Consider the following 21,717-nt stretch of genomic DNA (forward strand, 5'->3'; position numbering starts at 1 on the left):
TTGTTTCCAGTCACTGCCTGTCAGGTTCAGGTTTCCCAAGCCAGTTTGTGGAGGGTGAAGACGATGACAGTTTGTCTCCTGAGGCCTGCTATGAGTGTAAGATCAATGGAGGAGGAAAGAATGGACGGCATAGACGTAATGCTGATGAAAATGATCTCAACCAGGTACATGTGTTAACAAAACTGACTCTCAGTCGTTGTTCATAGTCAGTGTCAGGGTCTGAACTGGTCATTTATTTTCCTTCGTGTAGGAACCAGCCGTGAGCATGGCCAGTGTGGACACCCAGGCCTCCCTCCCGATGAACATCTCTCTGGCCTCTCTGCTCAACAAAGAGCCCCTACTAGAGCTTCGGCCCGCCCTGCAGCCCCTGGAGCACCATGTACGCTATGTCATAACCCACGGCAACGCTAATGAACACTTCCGCCTGCTGGAACGCCGTGACGGGAAGAGCGTGCTCCGGCTTGGCAAGAGACCACCTCCACCGGGATCCTACCGGCTGGAGATTGCCAGCCTGCGGCTCTTCGGGCCCCGGAAACTGCACCACCTGGAGGAGCAGCATGACAGTGACTACCTACAAGGGGAAATAGGAGACGCCCTACGCATCAAGCTGCACATCCACCTGCACTGAGCTCAGAGTGCGCATGCAATCCTCCTCTGGACTGGTTCCTAAAGCCTTTGAGTTTTAACCTTTTATCCAGTAACCCCTCCCCCCGCAGGACCATCACACTACAGGGGGTAATCAAGGGCTATGAAAGACTGAGTCAATCAGCCCAACTCTACCACCACTTTGTTACTGTTCACATTATTATATGTTCATGTTTTGTGTGTTTTGTGTTTTTTTTTTAACCTTGACAGCCCCTCCACTCCTACCTGACCCAGCACTCAGTCTCCACTGAGAGAGACAGTGGATGAGATGGCAGAGAGGTGCCTTTGTGTTTGGACCACGGCCACCTCGCATTGCAAAAAATAGCAGACAGAAGGCTCACAAGTCCATGAAGCACTTTTGTAGTAAACAATACATCACACCAAGCAGAGGTTTTAATAGAAACCTAGGCGTTTCTGAGAGTGCTGAGAGTGGCCCAGACTGTTTCAATGCAACATGTATGGTGGTATTTAAATCGCAGGGCAGCGTCTAAAATTGTCTTTTTGTTTAGTAGTATAAATATTAAGGCTTAAGATAAGAGGTTGAGTGCTGTCACAGTGGTCCAAGGACTCTCTCACCTCTCTGTGATCTTAGTAATAATCAAAACACTGGGGATCAAGGTTTGTCACATTTGCCCCTCTCAGTATTGTAGTATGTCATTTAATGTATTTGTGCTGCTTGAAAAATGTTAACACGAAGGACTGCAACAATTACACAACATTTCAGGTTCTTCAGTCCAGAGCACTCTGTTTTTGTAGCTGGATGTCAACCAATTTTCAGATGAGAAAACAGCGAGCTGTGTTCTACTCTGATGTGACTGATTCTCGTCCTGCACCCGCGGGCAGCAGCCAGCAGGGATTAGCATGCTTGCGTGTGTGTACTGTCATGTTTGGTTACCTCAGTGCAGTCAGCATCACAGCATGCTGTCCACACCCCGACACCATGCTGTGATGCTGACTTTGAAACAAAAGAGGGTGCTAGTGTGCCTCAGCATCCATCACGAGCAGGGAACTGACCAGTTAGTAGACCTTAAAGAAGATAGATCAGGTCAAGTTTGTATTTGTCCTTTAAGGGTTTATGACTTCAGGTGCTCTGATTCTGGACCTGAGAGCCAGCTATTTCATTAAGTCCAAAATCGTCCTCCTTTATCGGCTGTCAACGGCTTTTAGCTTCTCGTAGTTACAATCTCTTCCACATAAATGCTTCAGGAGAGTAAAGCCGACAGCCGGTGTTGTGTGGCTGATATCTGAAATGACATTAAGCTGACTTTATCTGACTTCTTTGACTTCACTGGGAGATCGATGTCTGAAGGCTGAGCCTCATTTACAACACACAGAGACACTCAGCTGAATACAGCAGCCATCTCAAAGGTACATGACATGTTAAGCTGGAACTAAAGTAGTGCTTTAAAGAGTACGGGCACACAAAGGTGAACATGAAACCTCACTGAAAAACAAACAACATCCACCAGGTCTTAGCTCATTTCTCATGATTTTCTTTCTCTCAAAGAGGAAAAAAGGTGCTACATTATACCATCTCTTAACGCTGTACAAAGAAGGTGCAGTCTTGAATCTGCGATACAAAAGTGACTTTTTTTTTTGCTAGGTTTTATTGTTTTTGTGTATGTCTGTCTTTTGTATTGTCTCAGTGCTGAAAAACCAATATTATCAAACTTGCTTCTTGAAAATTAAATTGTATATTTTTAAGTGAAATGTATTTTTTTTTTTTTTTTTATGTCAAGGCTGCCAGAACAAATACGTTTTTCACAGCAAAACCCGAGATTGGAGGCTTTAAGCGCTGTTGGCTCTGTTTGGAAAAGAAACCAAAAAGAAAAAAACATCTGATCACTGACTGATGTTTTAAGCCACTGTTCACCAGTCAAACCAGCCATGAGCAATTAAAACACGCCAGACTTTAAGATTACCAACATTCCCTTTATCTGTTATCTAACACATGGGGAGGCTTACACTGTCTGTACTATGCCATAAGGATCAATGGTGCTAAATGATAATCTCTTTCTTTGAACATTCAAGGTTGCTGCACTGTCCCACAGCCCAGACAATGTTTATAATACATAACCATTTTCTAACCTGGGAACCTTTGTATACTTTGTATCTTTATTGTCAGTTTGTCATTTTTCTTGTATTTGCCACTATGTTTTTAATAATGCAGTGCGTTGCGTGTGATTACTGTATCTCAGCTTCAGTGTCAAACTTGAATACTGTCATGATCATCTGCCTGCATAGAAGTATTGCGTACTTTATGATTCAGAAAACAAAGAGCTTGAAGTTTCAGTTGTTTATCATGAGCCTGTTGATACTAGAGTTTAACTGAAAGCTGATGTGACAATCATCTGGCCACAGCTTTATCAGCTAGCTGCGGATCAATAAATAAATCATCCTTAATGATCATCGTCTTTGTGCAAAGATGAACACCAAAGATTTATGACACCAAATGGCAGTCTGTAAAATTAGAGTGATTCACTTAATATTGTAAACTTTTGTCCAATGACATAAATGGCAATAAAGTATTGTGGGTTATATTTTTAAGTTTTGTGTTGTTGTTTTTTTTCCCCTTTCAAGGCTTTTATGGGTCCAAAGTTCATAAAAGCTACACGGGAAGACTTTAGTAGCAGTTAGTTTTTATTTAATTTCCAACATGAATAATGTGGACGCTCCAGTCCAGCTCTTCGGGCCCCGGGAGCCATCAGTGGAAATTAGAGAAGAGTAATTAAGGAACAAAATCGTATTATTTTCACTGTTTCAACCCAGTGTATCAAAAACAAAGCAGATAGTCAGAAAAATATGCAGTTACAAAACACAAAAATGCAAAGCTATCTGCTTTGTCGCCTTCTAAGACCAGGCTGCATGACAACCTCAAAAATCCACAGTCCTAAAGTTTGATACAATACGAGGACAAAAAAGATAGCAAAAAGAGGACTCCCAAACTTGAGTCGAGAATAGAAAAATAAAGCTTTCTCCTGCCTAAAGGTTGCTGTTTGCTTTATCACCACACTTGGCAGGCTGACTAGAGCAAAGGACACAACCAGTCAACGTAAACTCTACTTGCAGTAAGAAGGGATAAATATAGTTTCAGTATGGCTTCTCAGTTATAGACACAGTAACACACAAAACATACACAGAGCAAGATTTCATGGAGACACAAACTACCTGATTAGGCGTTAAAAAGCATCTGCACTGGTGCTTGAGGTTCAGTGTCCGAAATCAGAATCAGCAAAAAGCGTTTGTGCTCTTTGATCAGCACTTAAAACTTGGTTGCTTTGTAATGGACCATGGTTCATTAAAGGGGCATCTGCTTATGTGTAAACTCCTCCATTTAGGTTCTGTGTGTGTTACGCTCATGGGGTGTTCTGAAAAAAATAAAAATAAAATGTAGCTTTGAGGATATAGAAGGAATCGAGTTGTATTTAGTACTTGACAAGCTCTGGAGTTTGGAAACCTAGCCCTACAGTAATGTGGTGTTGTGGTAGCATGTCTGACTATAACAGTAGGTCAAGTTAAGGCAGCTGTGCAGCTCATTATTTCTTTCCCCAATATTCTGGTGCAAGATTTGGGCTTTGAGTGAGTGTTTAGGTTGCAGGGTGAGCAATTTGCAGAACCACACAACCACAATCTCACATTACATTACATACAGTCCTGCAGCATTTACAGTGTTATACTTAACCACTAAAAAAAAAAACGCTATGACAGCTTCTCAAAAGTGAAGCCAAAGCATGAGGAGCACCCCCCTAGTGGCTGGCTGCAGTATAGGTCATAAGCTCCACCTCTTCCTTGTCAGTAGATGGGACTTGGGCCAAACTAAAACTTTCTGATCTATGTTCAAGTGTCCATTTTTCGGAGAAGTTTCATTTTCGTTAGTTATTTGACGCTTTAGAAACAGGATGTGACATCTGCTTTTGTTCCTGTAGGAACACGAAAGTAGGAAAGAAATTAAATAGTAAGTTCAGTGTATAATCCAAAATTTCTTTGTAATTGGCGGAGGTAGAGCAGAGCGCAGTATTAATTAAACACAAACGCCAGTGAGTCTGCCAGAAGTGTGGGTGGGTCATTGATAACACGGCTCCACTCTTGGACAGTACTGCGCAGACTCTGGCGCTGCCCATATCCCTGGAATTCTAGCGTCAGTTTGACCAATGGGAGGAAGTGAAGACGCATTTTTTTTCTCCTACAGTTTACGGTCCATGCTGTCTATGTGCGATTCAATTTTTCTCTGTCTACACCAAAGGTATACTTCACCCTAAACCAGTGCATAATCAAACTGACCCCTCTCCAGCCCTTCCTTGTGGTCAGTCCAGGATGATGCAGGCATGCGGCTGTAGGGGTCCAGCAGGATCCTGAAGCATCTGACCAGCAGGAAGATCAGGAAGAGCATGAGGAGGCCTACAAAGGCCAAGGCGGTACGTTGCTCATTGTCCGCCCCCACCAAGGTCAGAGGGGGGCTGCTGCTGCCACCGCCAGGACTGCCGGGGAGAGAGGAGCTGACCGGGGACAGCAGCAACTCATAGTCAAGCGTGGGCACATCGTTCATCCTCCACGGGGCCCGAAGACAGGGCTTACACGCTGACTGGATGCTCGGTGTGTTGGGTGGAGATGCGGAGAAAGAAGGGAAGGTGTTCATGAGGGGCGATGCCGAGGGAGAAGCCAAACTGGAGACGTCAATTGACAAGGTTTTTGTAGCAGACCTTGGTAGTTGGGTGACAGATGAGTGGTGTTAACAAGATGTAGCCTAAGCTAGCAGGTAAGTCCATATGAAGTTTTCAAAGTTCAGAGAGGATGATGTGTTCGTCTAAGATGTGTGTATTCTGATCACGGTAGGTGTTGAACCCGCATTTTCCTCTAGTGGCCAGTTTATTTTGTCAAATCTAGGTCAGTCCAAGTGACATGACCTAGACAGGCATGGCCCTAATCTGCTCTGACAACGTGACAGACACACACATATACGCACACACCCACACTTTTCAATTAATACGGACTACTTTTCTGTGTCACGCATTTGAGGTAGACTAAAAAGCCTAATGACGCTCGGTGGCTTTCTTATTTGAGTGGCTGACCCTGGGGCGGTAATTCTTTTTTAGCGTATTTATTATCAGAGCTACGGTGCCACATCAGCTCTCATTCTCACTCTTAGTCAGCGCAGACAGGACGTGACATTGCCTCCTGCTAATGCAAGCACAAACTGTCTCTGGTCGCTATCAAGTTCAACACTCTCTCAGGGAGTTCACAGTGTGCAGACGGACTTCTAACACCCAGTTAGGCGCGGCTGTTTAAGTGTGTGTCTGCGTGTGTACACGTGTTTGTATGTGGGTACTTAGACCAGGAGGTCAGACGATCAGTGGTCCTGAATATAAAACAGTGCGTAACTTTATCTGACACTGTCTGCTAAATGCAAAGTTTTCCCTTCACCTTGGTAGTTGGAGCGTAATAAGTGGGTCAGAGCTGTCAGTCCCTTCCACCTTTTCCCTCCAGGGTGATAGATTCAAAAATTGCCTCTCTGACAAACAGAGTAGCAACAAGTGGTAGAAAATGTTGTGAGAAGCTCTGAGTTTGTCTTTCAGGTGCGTTAAAGTGTCAGTCACAAGTGAAATATGGCTTTATTTGAATGCAGAATCTGTTCATGGGGTTGCTCCAGCAATCTTCAGCAGAGACCAAACGCTACCAGTGCTCATCAGGTGCTCCTGGTTAGGCAGAGCACCACTCCCCACCTAAAAGAAATAGAGACACCTTATTAAAAATGCCCCAAACCTTGATAATAAAAGCGATAATTAGGACATTTTATATAACAGTGCATGTCATCATACAGCGATTATTACGACCTTCCGCTCAATAAGTAAGGGTGACATTAGGCCTCTGTGGGGAGAACACAGCGCCAAGATCCCCTGTAATGACACTCAATTAGGAAGCTGATTATGGTGTCATTAATGCCACATTAGCAGTAATGAATGCATGATTCTAAACACTGATACCACATTACCTCACCCTCCATTTGTCAGTGCACTGTTACAGGGGGCCTGTTCACTTGCTGACCCCCTTCATTTGTTTGCTCACATGATGGAGGGAAAGACAAAGTGTTGCGGAGCCTCATTAATAATCTAAAATCACATCTCCTGTGGCGGCACAGGTTTCAAATCATTGAGGACATGCGATACGTAAACCATTTTTACCTACTCACGCGTCTGAATGGAGTGGTGACTGGGCTATTAGACCTAGTATTAGACCGAGACAAATGAGATGACAAGAGATATGGAGAGCAGTGCATGTGTGTGGTCTGTTTTTTTAAACTGTGCGGGGCCAATATTTCATAGAATACTAATGTTGTGGGGACATTTTGTCATTTTTGTTAGTTGACATTATGTCGTGTGTAGGGTAAGGATTAGTTAGTTAACTTAGTTGAAATTATTAGGTTTAGGTTAAGGGCCTAGGGAACAAATGATGTATCAATTATGTAAGAGACACAAGTTTGTATGTTTGGTCGATGTACAGAGACAGAAAAGAGTGACGGGTGAAGAAGAAGAGAAATAGAAAGTGTTTTTACGTAAATGACATGAGGACAAAAAATGAATTAAGTTGCAGGGATAAAGACAGAACTGAATTTTGTTCAATTTTACACTGACTTAGTTGTCTGCATGGAAAGGACAACAGGTCTATGAGCAAAGTGAAGCACTGAGATATAAATAAAATCGTATGAGGACAAAAAATAGATGAAGATAAAAAGAAAATGATGAAGATTGATAGAGGAGCTAAAGATGGATGAACAGCAGCAGTTCCTGTGGTGAACGGGCAGCAGTACGGAGGAGAGAGGAGAGGTTTTCTGGCATAAACTGGACCGAGTCTCCTCTGCATGACCATGATAAAATGCCTTTTCCATGCACTCTCTCCTCTCTCCTCTCTTTCTACCTCTCTGTCGTGCTCAGTTCAAAGGTTTTCTATCTGCTACTTCATCAGCCAGAGTCTCAGGGGTGCAGTGGGATGACACACCAGGAAGGTGGAACTCACACTGTGAATCAATGTGTTCTTCTGTGTGTGTACAAAATAGACCCGCTGCGTCCAGGCAAGCAGTTTCATCTCTGTCTTTGAGTGATGTGAGGTGCAAAACCTGAAAATAGGCCAGAAAGGCTTGTAACTGGTTTCAGAGATAATAAAATGACGGACAATGTCACACATCTGCAGCTGCACATCAGAAAGACAGACAAGGCAGACTTTTACGTAGTTTTGTAACCAGACTAATAACCTAATGTCCTTTTGTTGACGGTATTGTTCAGTGGTTCTATCATTCTTCATTTATGTTCTTGGCCCTTGTATTAAGAGTGATTTGTTAGTAGCTGGGCTGCCATGGGCTTGATTCAAGATAAGCCAACAGGTGCTTAGGCTTTTTGATTTTGAGGTTTCTGTACTATTACTTCTATAACAGTACTTTACAATACATTTAAGGTCATTTTTGTTTTCCAGTTTGGTTCATACTACCAACCTAGTTAGCCTGCAAAGATTTTGATTTGCCAAGTAGTAGATGTCAAATCACTCAAGTTTTTCACTTGCTAGCTGCATCTCTCACAGGCGATTAACGTCATACTTATGAGCAAATGCAGGTGTTTTTATGATGCATATGTGTGAAATGAATCACATGCCATGACTCTCATAATCTGTTTTCTTTTTCATTCAAATAGTGGTGCTGCTTAAACACATATCACATGAACCTCCATGAACACATACATATGAACACATATCCAGGAGCAGGTAAGTACCTCGGAGTAGAGGTAGATCCTGAAAAGCTCAAAATGTTTATCTTTGTCTGCAGGATCTATGTTGTTTATTCATTCTGACTTACAAGCACACTCTGAAAAACGAACATCTGAGGAGCTTGTGAATGTGAAGTCCTGTGTGCTGTCACCATATTGAACCATGAACTAATGTGAACGATAAAAGTATAACTGTTTTGGAACAGATGCTATTAAAAAACAGTTTGAACAGTTGTTCATCAGTATTATTCTTCTCTCACACAAACCAACAACTGAGGCTCACTGTAGGAGAGGAAAACTCTTAACACATAAACAGAAAGAGATGCAGACAGCCAGTCTAATCCTGGTGCTCTGTTACCTACACACTCTCTCACATACACACACAAACACCCACACCCACCCACCCACACACATGCAGAGGTGTATTCCACACACTTGATATTCAAACATAAGTGGGAGCTTAAACAAACACTGCTGACGCGACCCACACACTGAAATCATTTCCATTTTGAATGTAGGAGGAGCAGCTAAAAGGTGCAAACGTAACCCCCTGGTCCGATCGTACCCACACTGTAATTATTTAGTGGCAGCGAGTCTCCATTCTCTCTCGCGAACTCATCACTGAGAAAGAGAATGATGAATTGAGTGAGAGAGAGGAGCAAATGGACTTAAAGATGAGAGAGAAAAAGCATTTATTCTGTTTGAAATGGTGACATTTATCATTTTACACAGCATACACACCATCACTTCTACATATAGAGTATCGATGTATGTGAACAATGGACTGGAGTTGTGATCAGCAACGACATATTGTATTTTATGCCATGCAGCAAGCAGTCTCAGACTCACTGGTCAGATAATCCAGGCATGGGCCCTCAACGAGTGCATATGTGTGTGGGTGCGCGTGCGTGTGTGTTTGTGAATAAGTCATTGGGTGGAAGAGGGAGGACAGACAGAGATTGGTCAGCTTATTTTCCTCCTCGTTAAGTCTCGCTCCCGCCATCACCCTCCATCAGCCACAGACGCACACACACACCCACACACACAGCACAATCGTCCATCCAGCCTCGTCCCGTTGGCTGTCCCCGACACCATTTCTCCTCCAGGACACTTCCTCAAAGTGATGAGGCCCCAGAGACGAGGGGAAGTAAAGCGGACACTCGTCGGTCTTCATCGAAAAGCCCTTAAACTGACATTCCCCTCACACATGCCCACACCCAGCCACACACAGTCTACCAGAGAGAAGTCATTCATATTCAAAAACACACAATGGCATAGCAGCATGCAGAAGCAGACAAACTTAAGAGCGCTTAAGTGAAACAGAGATACAGCACACATACATTCAATAGGCTATCCAGATAGAGAATCACATTTACACACAGTGCAGACACACACACACAGCTGCAGCACTGTCATCACTTTCTCACAGAGCCGTTTGTCAAGCTAATGTTGACAGAACTCATCAGGGTAAATGAAATGAAGAGAGCTGAAAATAATTTAGTTACCTCTCAGGTGACCAGGGTGTCACCTTTTCCTTCCTCTGTCCACCTCCCACAATCTCTCTCTCTCTCACACACACACACACACACACCCACACACACACACACACACACACACATTCAATCCGTTACACTCCTCAATCTACAGTACAATCAAGTTCACTGATGGTAACTTCAGTGTGGGCTTAGATATAATGACAAATTGTAAGAGTGTATCTAATAACTATTTGAAAACACTGTGACAACTTGAATGATTACCTACAGGAAAGTATCACATAAATCATCAGCTGGCACCTTGGCCCTATGTCGCTGTATACAAGTTTGAACAACTTTCCTATTTTGGTTCACTCTCATTTCTCTCACAGTGCTCTAAAAATTCCATGCACAATACCTGCTGGGCAACAAACAGTAGACAGACACAGTTAGAGATGGCCGGACACAAATGAAGCACAATGTTTATTCATAACTAGTGGAAGCTTAAATAAACAACAGTTCGGCATATCATCTGCACCGGTATGTTTATATCAAGCCTATCCTTTTTCTGAAACTACATAGCAACTTCTTTCATACACCCTTATAAATGTTAGGAGTTTCTTGTGGTCCTCTCCAAATAGTGGTGCAACGCAAACTGTGCAGTCAAGCAAAGGAAATTCATTTAGGCTTGTAAAAGCAGGAATTCCTTTCAAATTTCCCAGTACTGATCATATCTGACAACTGTGTTTGGGTAAAAAAATGAAAGTGGTGTGGCTGTCATTTTATGTGGGATGGGAGTTTTGTTTTGTCTCCCTTGCAGTCCTGAGTTAGATTTTGAGGAAATTGGATGCGAAAAAGCAGATTCAGGATTATTTCCACTTTTTTTTAATTAAATTAAGTTAAAAAATTGCCAAGTAGTCAATAAATGTTTTGCTGTCTTTTGTCTACCCCCACACACATATTTTTCATCCAAGCTGAGTGTGATCTTTTCAACATGAGATCCACCTACCACAACTCTCAGACCACAGATAGCCAACCTGACCAGCCTCTTCGAGGTTCTGTGCAGAGACAGCCTTGATTTGTCGTTATTTATAGCCTGAGCAAAGCCACTCTCTAAAAGTAATTAGGCTTTAGAAACAAAGGGAATGGGAGAAAAGAGCACCGGAGAGCAAGTGGCAAGAGCAAGTGAGAGAAGGAGAGAGAGGGTAAATGTTCCCAGTCTCAGCCACAGCCTGCTGAGAATCGAATTAACCCTTTCCAATTTGCTGCTTATAAAGATAAAGTGGACCTGAAGAAAATACAAAGGGAAGCTGCCGAGCTCCCCATGCTCAGGTAGGCATCCCCATCACATCAGTATAGAAGTAATGCTCTTTATAAATCAAACATGCACCAGATGACACAACCACATATTCACGTCACACGCACAGATATCATCAAAGGGTGGGAGGCCCCTGTGAAAATGTATTGAAACCGTACATCATTAAGCCTTATTGATGTATTATCTTTTCTTTTCGAGGTGATGCACGTTTGTCTTGGTCCATTTGTCACCTCAGGAAGCTGACACCCGCAGTGTGTCTGTGGCTAATGAGGACAACGGGGACCAGGTCACCTTGAGCTGTGTACAAAAACAAACGCTCCTCAAATACAAACCTTATCTAACTTTTACATGATATGGAAGCATACTCACTCACATTTACAGACACGCATGATCATCTTTACAGGTATTTTTAGCACCTGAGAGAGAAAAACAGTCAGCTGGACCATTTCTCTTTACACTTGGACAGCATCTCGACTACTGGATAGCATCTCGATTAGGCTGGCAGATAGTCTGGTACATACAGTAATGCTGATAAAGTTGGGCAGTTAGATACTCAGAGCTTCCAAACACCGCCGGAAGTAGTCATTCGGCTCTGTGCACGCGCTTAGACGTGTGCAAAAAATGTGTGTATTTGTGTGTGAGAGATAATTATAAAAATGTATCATAAGAGGGAGGGAAAGTGCTGCAAGAGGAAAGGCTGCTGACCTTTTAAAACAAAAAGGTGTGGCAAAATCCTGCCCATTCCTCCTTGAGCTTGCATCCAACTGCCGGGTATTTCTAAAGAATAAAAGTAGCCCACTGTAGGAAACTGTTCCCATGAGCTCACAGAGAAACTTTTGTTATAGTGAGCTGGCAGAAATGAACAAGGGATGGAGCTACGGGGGGGAAAGACAAATGAGGCTGTACACAGATGAAGGAGCAAAGATAAAAAACAAGCCCTTTGTGGTTTTCAATGCAGCTGAACAATCCTATCTTCAAACCTGCCTACAATTTATCATTATATCACCAGCACAAACACTAAATCCATTTTCTTCACTGGTACATTTAGAAATGTTCAAGATCATCCCTGATCCCACGCCATCAATTGTGAGAGGATCCAGTACTCTCAATCAGTATTCATTTTTTACAAATTAGCTTCCTGTTTTACCTAAACACAAAGAGCTTTGATGTACAGCTGAAATTCTTCCCTGACAGGGTCATGTGCTGCATGATGAAGTGCACGTTTCCCCCCAAAAACTGCCAAGCGGGATCAGATCTCCAAGCATCCGAGGGGGTGTGACTGCCACCAGGGAACACTTTGATGGAGTCGATCCCGTATCTCTGAGAAGGAATGGGACTGGATGCTGGAGCAGGACTATTAATATTCAGAAATGCATTTTCTAAATTGTGTGTCAGCAGTATATGGACATGGGGAAGCAGAGCACCTGCAGAGACAGTAGGAGGATGTACAGACACAAACACCGTTTATATATGAGCACTAAAAGGCGGCTCACTGACTCATAAAGTACTATTTTGGCACATGGGACCCCATAAGATCTCATCCTCTGTTGCATTTCTCTTGACTGGGACATATAGATTCTACTTAGCTTTTTAATTTATATCAACGTATGAGAATGAAAATAATTTGTGGACAAAAACAAATGGTTTGACTATATAGAGATCCAAAAAATGCAAGAAAAGTGCAAGATTGTGCAGAAGTAAATGGTTTATAGTGTATATAAATTATATTATATATAATATATAATGTATTTACTGTATTTGATGAATAAGACATAGATCAAAATGATGGTATATACTGTATGTGAATATTTCACCAAAGTTAAGAGTTTCTGAAGAGTTGGGAGATATACCATTAGGTACTTCACGCTCTGCATTATTTGGGATATGCAGAGCACCTAGCATTATAGTTCAATAAATTCACAAAACATCTTGCTACAGAGAAGAAAGACAAAGTTTCAAATACAGTTCCTGACTGAAATTTGTACTAAGAGACTTTTTCATTAATATGTGTTTTCTCAAGCTTGGGGCTACAAAGGTTTTAAATTATTCCTTCACATCGGGTCATGAGCACAGATTAATTTGACACCCAAGGACATTACCTCCATTGTTCACTGTGTTTTCTGTAAATAAGATGACAGAGTAAATTTTATTTTACCAAGTCACGACTGTGCAAGCTTTAAATGTGCTTTCCCTGTTATGGAACCCTTGAGGGGTTGAAGGGAAGAAAATCCTAAAACACATTAGTCTCCAAGCCTTATACCTCTCTGATACAGGCATGCTCACAGGCACCTAAAGACCCCATATTTCTCTCCTGTTCACACTAACACCACTTCTTTAATCAGCCCTAAAATCCCGTCTGTCCCAACAGTCAATGTGAATAAATGTCAGCCCAATCGTACCCACCTACATCCTATATTTAATTCACAAATCACACACATGAAATATTCACACAATGATGAGGACGAAGGGAGAGTGGTCAGCAGTGAGCGCATGAAAGAGGGCAGCTGACGTGGCCAGTCACAACATATAGATCACCTCGAAAGACTCCCTGCTGCCGTCAGGGTAACAATCACGACAGCTAACGGTACAACACTGACCTGGGGAAGACCAGCCGGCGGGGTGAGAAGAGGTCAGTTGAATGGTGTGAAAAGAGAACTCAGGGTACAAGCTTAAGTTATGTGGAAACTGAGAAAGAGAAAGGATTGAAGCTGTGTACAATGATGGCACACAGAATGCTAATCCCCATGACTCACGTCTGCTCACAGACAGAGCAGAGGTCTGGTGGCATCAATCAGATGCATCTGGGCGTAAGAAGACAAAGAAAAACCTGTGAGGTGAAAGAAAAGGAGGAAAAACAAGATGAGATTTGGTCATGGAGAAAGTGGGAGGTGTGTGTGTGTGTGAGGGCCAATATGGAGATGTCAGCACTCCTAAAGTCTGAAGACAGCACTTTCCGTCCATCACGCTGCCATTCTGTCAGGTCCACTGGGACAGAACGGAGCCTGTGGCAGCCAGTGCCAGCCAGTGAACCGGTCCACGATGGAGGCCATATATATTACATGTCCTGCTCACACAACACTTGCTAAAAACCAGGGTGGAAGAGGGCTGAGAGTCAGCATACAAATAGTCAAAAACATTCTTAAAGACCGTAAAAGGAAATGACCAGTAACGTCAAAGCAATCACGAACCAGGATGTGAAACAATGCTTTTCAATCAGCGGGGCGAAAACACATCAGATGGCCAACACCCATGAAAGTGTAAATCCGGTCCACCTTTTAAAGAAAAATAGGAGCTTTAAATACTCAACAATGGCAAAGTGCTGACCCAACGACTGAAGCTGTGATAAGTTTGCTCAGTGTGGTGCTGCTGACTGCACTGATCCCCAGAGAGAAAAGACGCCACCAGTTAGTCCCAAGCACGGATTAAACACAGAAGAAAAGTCACTGCAAAGACCCGGACATATCACCTTGCTGAGGTGAAGGTAGTCTGTCAGCTGATTTAATTACTGAGCTTACTGTGGGTCGGGTGGAGGGGGGCGCCTAAAGCCTCCCAGGCCAAACACATCTAGGGCGGAAGGAAGGAGAGCTTATGTGCACACTTAACTTCACAGCCCATCAGCAGATTTCATTCCAATGAGAAACCTGACCTCACCTCTTTTCCTCTTCTGGTATTTCCGGACAAGTTAATAGACTTGTCCTGGGAGATGCTTTTGGGTCCTGGGGTCTTTCTTTGAGCTGAGACAATAAATCCTGGTCATGATACCAGAGGCTGATAGATTATGGGGTTGATGAATATTTGATGGCTGATCTTCAACAGGAAATCAAAACCGCTACGTCTTGGGGATAGCCTCACTCTTACTTGTCAAGGTTGAAGACCCATGATGACTTCACTGCGTCTCCTGTGTACTGGCAAAGAAGTAATTTTCATGAGAGCTGGTTCACCTTCCTGATGGTTTGTCGGGAAGGTGGCTCTTAGGGACAGCAAATAGGATGTTTATGACCCTATGTGCTGCAGTACCACATAATGTACAGGCAAATTGAATCACGCTCAGTGTAACATTGCTATTATTTCAGGGCCAATACACTGAAGTGCCACTAAATGTACAGGTGATTTCTTGTTCTATGCTTCCACGTGAAAAAGCCATTTCAGATGCTTCAGCATGAAATTTTACTTACGGCTTTCCGAATGATGCAGCAAAGACACCACAGTGACTTTACCTCCTCACTCAGCTGCTTCTAAACGAGGCCAGAACAATGTAATAAAGCCACCACCTTGGTGAGCGGTGGAGAGTAAATGATATAAGATACCAAAGCTAATAACAGAGATTGGCAGTGATACAGCGAGACAGCTGTGTGGCGGAGAACCTGATTCACTACTGTGCTACATCTAATACTGTACGGTATATTCTAACAGGAGTGTGAGGAGGACTTGTGGGTAAGCCCTTCTGGGTTTTCTCTTTCCTTTCCATCTCTCCTCTCATTACAGGTCATTACAAGATGACACTGTCCGCTTCCTGCCAATCAGCATTGCCACGCATGCTGTGTTTATCAGAATTGGTAAGCTGAGAGTGGTCAGTAAAGTTAATTACCCACAGACCATGTGCTCATTTTCTTTTAACCCTTCACATACAGTTTCCCCTTATATTGTTTTGGTTTGGTCATTTTTATCTGATGCACATGCACATGTACAGCACACTCTATATTAACTTCTTTAATTCGACACTAACTCTTAACTGACACAAAAGGTTTCAGGGTTTCCATTACATAAATCCAAGATGTTTTTGTGAGTGCACGTATCATCAAATGGAAACATTGCCCATAATGTTTATACATTTGCCACTAAAATTCATCCTGAAATACTTGGCATTTTTTAATTTAAAGTGAAACGTTGTAGCTATTTGGTGAAGAGTTTTTAAACTGGCAGAACATAGGGGCCACTGAATTTCAAGGGCTAAGGCAGAAATATCTCAGTGCACATCCATCATCAGGCTAAAATAAAGGCAATATAAAAAAACAAATTCATCCCAAACCCTGAGGATTTTCTTATTTTATTCAAGCTGAGATAGTTGAGCAACTCTTTGTTGTAGCTATCATTTAAATCCGAAAAGCTCAGACTGGTCTTTGAACATCACTGGTCCTTCATCTGGTTCTCTGATACCATCCAGTAACTTACAGTAGATTACTCATTACAGAAAACAAGGCATGGTAAATTATTCAGCAGTTGTCACTGCAATGTGAGACAGTACGGATGGAAGAAGCCAGGAAGGCTGTGGCTCAGGTCAAGCTTGGCACAGATTTCCGAGTCTTGTGGTGGGTAAATGATAAGGAGTAAGTCGGGCCAAAGCCCACACCTCCGTGGCCAGGAACTAGATCAAATTACACAATACCTGCTCACAGATAGAGTGTAAATGGGCCCCTGACACTGCTCTCCTATTAGCATCAAGTGCAACCCTTAAAGAGCAAAGGAAATTCAAAATACATTATGAAGGAAAATTAGACTCTGAGTGACAGTTTTATATTAAATTCATGTGCATGCTGGTTTGATTGTGCAATCTTACTAACCTATGGGGTGTCCCAAGGGAAAAAACACACCCCATCTCATGATAAGTCAATTTTTATTTCCTGAAGGGTGGAGAAGGAATATCTTTCCAGACAAGCACAGTCATAGTAATTTCATGGTACATTGATCCATACTGAGATGTACTTTTTTTAAAAATTTAAAAAAATTCCAGGTCAGCAGGACTGCCACTATAGACATGGCTACTACATTGTTAGTCCATGATGTAACTAATTACTAATAAATAGGGACAAAAATCACCTAATATGCAGTTTAAATAATTCAGCAGTGAGACAAGTCAAGGCTTTTTCTCTGGAATGTATTTCATGTATTGTAGTGTATTCATAATTTGACTTTGGAATGTGCTCCATTAATCTGGAGCACAGCACTGTCCGTTTCCAAACCAGCAAAAGCAGCCACCGGTGCTCTTTTGGCCGAAAGACTGTGATCAGCTAATAGTCATTTGGCAAACTAGACCGAGCTGCCGGAGGACACAGCATCCGTAAAGATAACTTCCAAAGTTCACAAATAATACCGAATTGGACGACGCACTTTTAAACTTAAAATCGAAGAATCTTAAAAGACATGCCGTGCCATGGTTGAAATCGCAAACACCTTTAAACCCCTACAGATGTATAACGTAAATACAGATTCATACTTTAATTGCGCTGTTTTTAAACGCGGTGCCGTATTTGCAAATATTTGCGCATAACCAACCTGATTCAGGTGTCCGTTGCGCGTGTCCGCGGTGTCCGTACAGCTGCAGCCTCAAACTTTGGGATGTGCTTGTCTCTCCTCCTCCTCCTCCTTCTGCACCTCACTGCTGCTGCTGTTGCTGCTGTTGCTGCTGCTGAGCGTCGCTTTGCTCCGAGACACGACTAGAAGCAGCTAGCGACTCTTAAAGCTCCCCACCCACTCAGGCCTCCCCGAGGGCGCACAGCCAATCACAAAGGTAGCACAATAATGCATAGATAACACAACTATCTACAGTCATAACTTGTAAGGATAGGACATAAAAGAGACTGAATAAATCAAATGTTTCTGGATCTCAAACAAATACGTGCATGTCACTGCACACTCAGCTGTGCTGGTGAAAAATAAAATAAGATAAAGCTTTACTTATCCCACAGTGTGGAATGAGGGAGGCCTGTCATATGGGTGTATTGCACAAATACACCGATCAGACATAACATTATGACCTTCCTATTATGTTATGTAGGTCTCCCTTGTGCCCCTAAAACAGGTGTGGCTCATCAGAGAATGGACATGGGGCTTCTGAGGGTGTCCTGTGGTGTCTGGTAACAGAAAGTAGTTAGTGGGGGCCTTTGGGTCATTCTTGTGTGTGTGTCTGTGTCAGGCTGCATCCTGCTGGGGATGGCTGCTGCCATCAAGGAGTGTCATTTCTATGGTGTGGGGGTGTCTGGTCTGGTCTAGGTGGGTGGTACATGTCTAAATTACATCTACATGAATGCCAAGTCTAAAAGTTTCCCATCAGAACACTGAATTGTCACAAGATGGTCAATGTTATTTACTTGTCCTGTCAGTAGTTTTAATGTTGTGGCTGATCTGTGTTCAGTAATATAAATAATAAACAGTTTTACACCATAATGCAGTCCCAAGTTAGCATCCATTTCACAGTTAAATGGCTCTTCCACCTTTCCCTTCTTGTCCCCAGCTTGTGCTTGAAAGCAGATTCATCACCAACTTTTCCTCTGCTGCTGCCTTCAGAGGCTCTCCGTCCAAACAGCATGGTGCACCTTAAAGCTGTTTCTTAGCATGCTGGTCATCAAATGGCAACAAAGTCTCCAATGCCTTAACAGAGATCAGTCCATAGTCAAATGGGTCTGACTTTTTTTTTCTGGTACTTTCTCGCCAACAGGAAAGTTTGGGTCCTTCAAGAGGAAAACCGATGGAGGTCAGTCTAAACATGGGATTCCCTCAGCAGGAAGAGAATTCATACCTCTTCTTAAAATCAGATGACGCCATTAAACGCCAAATAAACACTCCAAATTCTTGAATATCACTTCGCCTCTTCAACTACACTAGTCCATTTTACCTTTCCTTCCTCCACAGCCAATCTGTTCCATCTTCTTCCTGCTCTTCCAATTTGCTTTTCTATGAGAGGGAAACCAGTGGCATCTGTGCAATCTGTGCCACCTGCTGCCATCCCTCCATCCGGCCGCCGGTGTCCCGGGTAGAGCGGGTCAGGTCTGGAGTGCAGTTGCAGGTGGGAAACAGCAAGAAAGAGGCAGCAGACATGTCCTGTATGTGGAGACTCCTTACTTCGATTTATCGCTAGACTTCATCTGGTCCTCAGGGACCCACCTCTGTAGTCTACATTGATTTACTAAGATTTGCCAACATGCTCCCTTGAAATTTTTTCTTTTCCAAGAAATGAGAGCTTATTCGATTTCAACATATATGTTCAGACTAGATTACCTGTTATTCCTCTGCATTTTCTGCATCACTGAAATGAAATTACATCCACAGCTGGCTGAAGGCAAGAACCTGAAAGCAGATTAGTTTGGTGATCACGAAAGGAACAGATGCAAGCTGAGGATTATTTATTCTGCATTATCTCTGTGTAAAATCATCAGAGTGCAGGATGGACACATTACTCTACAGTGTCAGATATTCCCCACTGGTTCATCTTATGATGGTGAGAATGTGTAGGTTGACAGAGGAATATTCAAACCTTTGACAGCCCAGCTGGACGCACATCTATTAGCACTGAGCTCATTTTAATTAAAGTAATTTTCTTTTGGAACAAAATGGCAGCTTCACATTAGAGGCTGAAAATGTCTATGTATTTTAAAGTGTGTGTGAGTGTTTGTGTGTTCATCCCTTGTGGAGTGGCTGTGTGGGTGTGAGCCAGCATATTATGGGCGGTGAGTGTGTCATTTTCCCAGGTGTGTTTGTTCAAAAGTATGTGGAAGTCTATGTGTGAGTAGGAGGCTTTGATTGGAGCTAGAGAGCTCGTATCTGGCATGCTGACTAGAAGATCGGCTTGTTACTGTAAATACATTTACCTGTGCTTGCACAATGCTCCTGTATGCAAGCGAAAGTGTACTCTTTTCTCTGTCTGTGAATGTGACTGTGAGTCTGTGTGTGTGGGTGGAGGGGCAGGTGGCCATGACCAATCAATAAGCCTGATAATGAGATCTGAGGGGTGTCGTTATGGTGGCCCCTCGGGCGAGCAGCGCTTCCTCTTTCGTAAAGAGCACCGTTGTCTCGTCGCCTCCAAACGAACAATCACCTCATTAACCTTTGGAGCCAACACAACACAGACCAGACGCCATTCACTACACCAACATGATCTGTTGTTCGCTTTCACGATTAAGCAAATTCATCTTGCTTTGTATGTCGTGCTCTCATTTCTCAAATGATCCAAAAATGTCAATCTGGTTGCTTCAGTGGGGAGTTGTTGAAGCAGCTTTATGCAGTTTTGTGTCGTAAAATGTATAAAAAGTTTGTGATGAGATTCCAGTTGCATAATTTACTCATCAGTTAAAGTTTAAATCCTTGTTGGTAGCATTAACGTTAACAGTTACAGTGATGTCTTGAGTCATACTGAGTGGTGTGGGGTATTATTATGATTGACAGCAAAGGAAATTACTTTCTGAAAATATCCCTCTATAAATCAGTCTTATTTTGGTGCTCCATATCACAAGACTAAACATGATGCATGATATATATACTGTATATACACATGCAACGATCAGCCACAACATTAAAACCACTGACAGGACCATCTTGTGACAATTCAGTGTTCTGCTGGGAAACATTTGGACCTGTCATTCATGTGGATGTTACTTAGACATGTAGCACCCACCTAGACCAGACCAGGCACCCCCACCCCATAGCAATGACACTCCTTGATGGCAGCAGCCATCCCCAGCAGGATGCAGCCTGACACAGACACACACACACAAACGGTTTAGGAACAACTAAAAAAACATGAAGAACAGCACAAGGTGTTGACCTGACCTCCAAATTCACTAGATCCCAAATTGATCAAGTATCCACAGAGGCCTATCCCCTCAACCCATAGGACCCAAAGGCCCCCACTAACAACATTGTGTTGCCAGACACCACAGGACACCCTCAGAAGGCCCATGTCCACTCTGTGATGAGTCACAACAGTTTTGGAAGCACAAGGGAGACCTACACAATATGACGAAGGTGGTCATAATGTTGTGCAATGATACTGTATGTTATGTGTGTATGAGGCGGGTTTCATGTCAAGCAGGAAAATGTTACCCTTCTCTCTGAAGTCAACTGTCCCTTGTGGCAGTGTTCACTCCCAAGCTGAGCACCAGTACACGGATTAACACAATGACAAACACACAAACCCAATGGGCACTGTTTTCAAAGTGAAAGCAGTAAAGTGAACAGGGTGTCTGAAAGTCATGAAAACCTCTGGGAATCAGAGTTGTTTTGTAGCCACTGACCTTCAGAGTCATATCAATTCCCATGCCGTTTGTTAGTTTATGTGTGCATTTCCTGTAGGGGTTTTTCTGATTTAATACTACAGAGGAACCTGGCTAAAACAACAGTGGTATGTTACATGTGAGTAAGTCCCTTGAAGCTAGATATTTTACTGCTTTGTGCCCATTCATCATGAGACGCAGAATACGGACAGCAGCTAAATGTACAAACATAAATGATATTCAGAAAAGATGCTTCACTGGCTGAAACCAATGCTGCATCAGCACGTTTTCGTCCCAGGATGCATGGACACATGCTACAAACAAGTGAAGGATTAGGCGTTTAATTACATGTACCTATTAGTGTGGAATTCCACATGCTTCACCACACTCAGTATCATTGACAGACTGCTTTAATTTTCTGTGCTAATATGGTTTGCGGATATTTGCACGTTTAACTTTAAATCATTAAGGGTGAGTAGCTGGAAAAATGACTGTACAAACGTGCGTGCACAGATGTGTGTGTCTTTGTGCGTCCTCTGCTGCTG

At 42.9% G+C, this 21,717-nt stretch overlaps 2 protein-coding genes across 5 annotated transcripts in view; one reads left to right on the forward strand and one right to left on the reverse strand.

Annotated features, from left to right (window-relative positions):
* Positions 1-3,192, forward strand: part of fbn2b (fibrillin 2b) — a 60,462-nt gene extending 57,270 nt beyond the window's left edge. For all 4 annotated transcript variants that reach the window (XM_084549151.1, XM_084549153.1, XM_084549152.1 and 1 more), the window contains 2 exons: positions 11-164; positions 251-3,192. In XM_084549151.1, coding sequence (XP_084405277.1) covers positions 11-164; positions 251-628 — 532 coding nt within the window. In that variant the 3' untranslated portion in view covers positions 629-3,192. The remainder of the gene's footprint in view (positions 1-10; positions 165-250) is intronic.
* Positions 3,193-4,900: 1,708 nt separating this feature from the next.
* Positions 4,901-5,316, reverse strand: ctxn1 (cortexin 1; the record flags this gene model as incomplete). The annotated part of the gene is made up of 1 exon (XM_084548851.1): positions 4,901-5,316. The coding sequence occupies exon 1, from the start codon at positions 5,279-5,281 to the stop codon at positions 4,901-4,903; it is 381 nt and encodes a 126-aa protein (XP_084404977.1). The 5' UTR covers positions 5,282-5,316.
* Between the last annotated feature and the right edge of the window lie 16,401 nt (positions 5,317-21,717).

This window comes from Chelon labrosus, assembly GCF_963514085.1.
Source record: "Chelon labrosus genome assembly, chromosome: 7".
NCBI classification, from domain to species: domain Eukaryota; kingdom Metazoa; phylum Chordata; class Actinopteri; order Mugiliformes; family Mugilidae; genus Chelon; species Chelon labrosus.